This window comes from Manacus vitellinus, unplaced genomic scaffold, assembly GCF_001715985.3.
Source record: "Manacus vitellinus isolate BGI_N305 unplaced genomic scaffold, ASM171598v3 scaffold_52_pilon, whole genome shotgun sequence".
Classification (NCBI taxonomy): Eukaryota; Metazoa; Chordata; class Aves; order Passeriformes; family Pipridae; genus Manacus; species Manacus vitellinus.
Window position 1 is genome coordinate 1,854,099 of NW_021940628.1, and position 5,846 is coordinate 1,859,944.

Below are 5,846 nucleotides of genomic sequence, written 5' to 3' on the forward strand. Positions count from 1 at the left end.
CTCCTGGGGCCCTGGGCAGGAATTTTGGATCTTGGGAATGCTGGGGGTGTCCGTGACTCTCACCGAGCTGCAATTAAATCTGTGTAATGAGCACATTGCCTGCTTACATCGACCTCCCTGACGTGCTGACAGTGCCACACATGTACTGTGCCCAGAAAATGTATGGAATACCCAGCAGGTTGGGTATACAACACCCCTTACACCTGACTGCAGGAGTGACTGGGAGCATTTTGATTTAAAGCCCCACTATATGAACGGGCAGAAGGAGAAATTTTATGATAAAGGTTGATTTTGTGGCTCACATGAGGATGATGACCAGGACCAGAAGCCCTGGCTGTGCTCAGGACCATGTCCATGGGGTGGTACAGCCAAGAAAAGGGATGGTGGGAGACTGATGGAGAAGAAAAGCCCCATCCAGAGCCTTCCCAGCTGGTGCTGATGAAGGATTTTTGGCCAGTGTGTAAACCAGCACAGCTGAATCAGAGTTCCCACCTGGCACCTAATGATGTGAGGAGTGGAAAGATACTTTAAAAGCACCTTATAAAAGGACCTTCCCTTACTCTTCCCTCTCTTCTCCATCCTGACTTTTGTCCTCATCAGACCCCATGGGACCTAAACCAGGTGAGGGCTAAAATTCCCACCCTTTTTTTCATGGCAGGGAAGGAGCCATGAAATCCAAAAACCAGCCTGAAAAACTTGACTATTGCCCAGGAGGTTTGGAATGCTGAAGCAAGCAGGGGTGGCCAGTGGGGTGCTCCTGGGCTGACCTTCCCTGCTTCCCTCTGGACGGTGATGGGGACAGAGGAATGGATCCCCCCTGGGGTGGAGCAGGAGGGGAGCAATGCCACCCCTGTGGTAGAAATAATTTTGCTGCCTGTAGCCTCCCAGGCTGGGGCTGAGGCTGTGGTGAGTGTCTGGCAGGCGAGACAAGGCAATGCTGTTTGGTGCCACAGACCCCGCTCTGTGCAGCTCCGGGTGTTTTCCAGGCTGGGTTGCTTTTCCCTTTCCTTTTGTGCCAGCATTTGCACAACCTCTGCCCCCTTCATTGCTCTGAAACCACTTTTCCTCCCCTTCTTCGCTCGAAGGCAGCAGACGAGGAGTTTTCAGCTGCAGTAAATGTGAGCAGCTATTTTTTTAACCCAGTCTCCAATGACTGTGCAGGAATCTGTAATGTCTTGGCCAATAACATCTTGGTGCATCCAAGCACCATCATCCATCAGATGAAAAACTCCATGGAGAATGACAGTTGTGAACACCAAACTCTCCAAATACCTCGTAATCATATTTGTGTGCCCCAATGTCCAGTGTCTTCTGCCTTGGGCCCAATTTTACTGTGGATTTGAGTTGCTCAAGCTTAGTTTGTGCGTGTTTTGTTCCATCAGAGAGCTCCCTTTGCTCTTTCTTACAAGGAGGAAAAAAAAGAAAAGGACAAATATCGGCTCATGTTTCAATTCTACATTTCTTCCTATTTAGGGGAAATTCATCTCCAAGGGTGATAACAGGAATTTGCTATGAGAAAACCCACCAGCCCCAGGCAAGGCAGTGTCTGGTGGCAGCTCCTTTTCCTGGTGTGAGCACCCACTGGGTGCCAGCAGAAAGAGCGTTTTTAGGTGCTCCTGGAAATTTGCTGTGCCATGGCTTTATCACTTTATTACAGAATGGCTTTCCTACTTAAAAAAAAAATAAATATATACATATAAGAGTTATCTTCTGTCATTTGGGCAGAGCAGGAGATCAGCTGTACCCGTTGCCTTCCTCCTTCTCCTCCTCCTCTCCAGCCCTCTCCACCTTCCCCGGTCCCCTCTCCGCAGCCAGAGCTGTTTATTCTGCTCCATGTGCTTCATATTTTTGCTTAGTACTAATTCACATAAAATCCTTGTGAAGAACCACCCATCCACACATATGGAAGCAGTCTCAGCACAGTCCCCATACCCGGCTGGGAGGCGGAAAGCCGCGTACAGCTCAAAATTGGGATCCAGACAAGTGGTGAATGTGGGAGAAAAAGCAGTTAAAAGGAGAAAACCACGGCATGTAAATGGGTTATTACTTCAATCACCCAATTAGGGATCTACGGGCCCTCTTCTTCCTTCGTTCTAAGGCAACAATATAATTAATTGAAGAGGAATGTCTCCTCCGCTCCCGTCTGTCACTCAGCCGCGAGTCCGAGCGAGCCTCCCACGAGCCACCAACTACAAACCATAAAATTATTAGTTTAAAAAACAAAAAAAACACACACAAAAAAAAGGCATATATAGGAAAAAGAACCCCGAACCCCAGCACCCCAAAGCCACAGCAATGTCACCGGCCCCCTTGACGCCACGGATCAGGTGACGCCGCTCTCCCACCCGGCGGATGCCGAGCCGGCGGCTCTGCCGTGCCGACCACAGAACCACCAGCCAGCCAGAGGCTACCTGTGCCGCCGGCAGGGTTTTCCTCTTCCTCCTCCTCACCGCCGCCTCTCCCATCCTTCCTCTTCCTCCTCCAGGGGCCAGGAGGATGGGATCCAACAGCATCTTCGACTCCCTCGCCACCTACTCCTCCGCTTTCCTGCGCGGTGAGTACAGACGGGCTCTTTCGTTCCTCGGCAGCAGGATGCGCCGGCGGGGTTTGTATTTGTGTTATTTATTTATTTTTGGGGGGGTGAAGCACCAAACCAGCAGCGGCTCTGATGCGGCTTTGCTGGCACCTCTCTCCCTGCCGCTGCCTGCCGGGGTTCCTGCCGGCTCCGCGCTGCCGCCGCGTTCGTCCAGGTGACATGGTCTGACACCAGGGTTGGTGTGGTTTGCTCCCGTTTAATCCTTCCCTTTTCCCTTGCAATGGCAGTGCTGGGAAGGGTCGGGGCTGAGCTGTGCTGGGATGGGTTTGGTGTGTTTGCCCAGGTTGTTGGTTGGATGCTGGTGGGTGCAGCGCGCTGGGGAAAACTGGTTTGGAAGGGGAGGAGAGCTGGGGGAGATCAGGGCGGCCGTCGAGCTTACTATTTAATATATTTATTTATATACAACATCCTAAATATGACAACACACAGCTGTGTATTTTTGCTAAATTTATAACTGCACTGGGTGATGAGTCTGTTCACCCTGCTGTTCCTGATGTCTCTGCACATCCCTCACGGCTGCCTCGGGACGGGCAAACTGCCTGTCAGGGCAGGTCGCTTCTCCCCGAATTTCTCATCTCTCAGCCCCAGCTCCCAGCAGGATCTCACATCCCCAAAACTGAGCCTGTCTTCGTTTCACAACCGCCGTCCTCTTGTGGAACTGCTCTGCAGCCGGGTGGCTCAGGGGGAACCGGGTGGGCTGGTGTGGGCTGAGCTGCCGGGACCGCGGCGTGTGCCGAGACCTCTTTGGGAAGGAGCTGGGCACTTGCCAAGCCGTCGGGAAGAGCTCTTCAAACCTCTGCCTTTTCCCTTCCTGATGAAGTTCAGGAGCAAAAGCTTGAGCTGATCGTGGTCATGAGGACCCAGGGGCTGGGTGGCAGCTTGGAATGTCACACTGAGCCCCAGCAGATCAGGGGAGGGGGGTAATAAACCCCCCCAAAGAGCAAAGTGCAGCAGATCATCCAGAAACTGGTCACTGCAGACCAGACTTTGGCCTATTTTTGAGAATGCAAGAGGTTACGTGTCCTTTCGAGGTGGCTCTGTGGTGTCAACCAGCATCACGACACTTCCCCTGAGTGTTCTTCTGAGCAGGTTTTGGAGAGGCAGCAGGAGGAGACAGGGATGCAGTGAGATCATAGAACCAGGGAATGGTTTGGGTTGGAAGGGACCTTAAAGGTCATCTAATTCCAATCCCCTGCCAAGGGCAGGGACACCTTCCACTGTCCCAGATTGCTCCAAGCCCCGTCCAACCTCACCTTGAGCACTTCCAGGGATGGGGAGCAGGGATGTGGATGAGATGGATATGAGATGGGGGGGAGTAAACACAGATTGACTTTCCCAGCCCCATCCTGGATACCCCACACCAGAGCAGAGGCAGAATAACCACGTTCGTCTTCCTGCCCTCGGCTCGGAGATGGTGGCGTTACAAATGTGTCCTTTGTACTCCGTGCAGCTAATTAAAGGCAGTCCCATGGCAAGGAAAGAAGAGAAGTTTATAAAAAACATTTGCATGGTTCTTTTTAATCTATACTTCTCCCTCCCCAAGCCAGATGAAGAAATGTCGGGGTTTAACTCGCTTGTTTAAAAATAAAGAGCGAGCGAGCAACAGAAATATCACGTCTGGTGTGCAATTTCCATACAAATAGGAACTCATAAAAGCAATAAACATCTTTGTTTCAGACATAATTTTTTATTAAATGGGGGAGAATTAAATGATTGCACCAAGGATGGAATATGGCCAAATGGTGAAACATTTGTTTAGTGTTAGGACAAGAAATCCTTGTTTTCTTTAAGGAGCTCAGTGTGTCTTCTCCTGCCTGGCTGGATTTGGGTGAGTACTGCAAAACATTCACGGATGTTCATTTAAATTCCTCATGGCTTTGGGGGATACAACCGCTTTCATAGTTTTACTTTGCTTTCCTGGGCACATCCATGAAAATAAGTGTTTGTTTGTGCAAATATTTAAGGAATGAAACTAAAAATCCCGAAGGCATTCCCTAGTTAGTCTGGAAAAGTGAATTTTTTGAATATAGAAAAGGGATTTTTTGGCTTTTCAATAGGGCTGGGTGGGGGAGTAGCACCAATCCGTGGTTGCACATACGGGATTCACAGCTGAGTAGAATATTTGGTGGAGACAAATAAATTTGCCTCTGGTCCACGATTTTGGGGATATAATGCCAGTTTTGGGGGCAGTGTCTTTTTCTGCTTCATCTGAGCACCCTATGGCTTGTGCCCAAGGGCCGGCTGTGCTCTCCTGGGAGCTGCAGAGATGCTGTTCCAGGGGCAGGCAGTTGTCTCTAAGTCACCAAACCACAAATGTCACATCCATGAGTCAGATCTCGGTTGCCGATGGCTATCGGGACAGGGAGGCCTCAGCAAAGGGGCTGTTTCTCAGCAGCCATGGCTGTGTCTTCAGTGGGAACCTGCAGGGACACCCGTGGGGTGGGATGGCTCCATGGATCCAGCAGGGGAGGAGCGGGGTGCTGGTGGCTTGGATGCTCCCTGACCTTGGGAGGTATTTTGGGAGTTATTTTGCCCTGGGGTGGGTGAGCCCTGTGGAGGGGTGCTGGTGGCACAGCCTGGCTCCTCTGCTTGGGGTGGCCACGCTGTCCAGCTTTTCCTAGCTCAGGTTGCCAGTGTTTAACATTTTCCCTTGGTTTTCACAAATCTGAAGCACAGGGGAACAGCTCGTGAGCTGTCGCTGTCCGCCCGCACTCCCCTGTGAAAATGAAATGGTGCCACATCCCTCTTTGCTGGCCTCTTTCTCCATCAGGTTGGTGTCTGTGGGCAGCTGCCCTGACCCCATCACCTTTCCCATGCCCTTGCATGGGAGGCCAAGGGCACCAGCCTCGGTCCTGGCATCCCAGGAGGGGATTTTGCTGTTTGTTTGCTCTCAGCCCTGTAGGACCGTGGTGGTCACTGCTGCTCTGAAGGAACTGGGACTCATCCTGGGGTTCAGCCCCTGCTTTGCTGCTTCCCCAGGACTCTCCTGGTCTTTGTCTCCATTTGATGGTGACAAATTTCCTCCTGTCTCTTCACCTCCTGCTCTGCTTTGCTAAAGGGAGCAGGAGGTCCTTTGCTAAAGGGTGCAGGGAACCTGAAGACCCCTCCTGGCCCTTCATTAGCCTAATGAATAGGCAGGATTCTACTTAAATTGGGGAGCTGGGGGGCTGCTCTGCGCCCAGGGAAGGCAGTGGGGTCAGAGCACCCCAAATCACCAGCAGCTTTCCTCTCCTCCTGGAGGGGAGGTGAC

General features: G+C 51.6%; 1 protein-coding gene across 1 annotated transcript in view; it reads left to right on the plus strand.

The window, feature by feature from the left end:
* Positions 1-2,352: 2,352 nt before the first annotated feature.
* The window catches only part of RUNX3 (RUNX family transcription factor 3), a 52,960-nt gene continuing 49,466 nt past the window's right edge, over positions 2,353-5,846 (plus strand). Inside the window, exon 1 of the mRNA XM_029963038.1 lies at positions 2,353-2,554. Coding sequence (XP_029818898.1) covers positions 2,353-2,554 — 202 coding nt within the window. The remainder of the gene's footprint in view (positions 2,555-5,846) is intronic.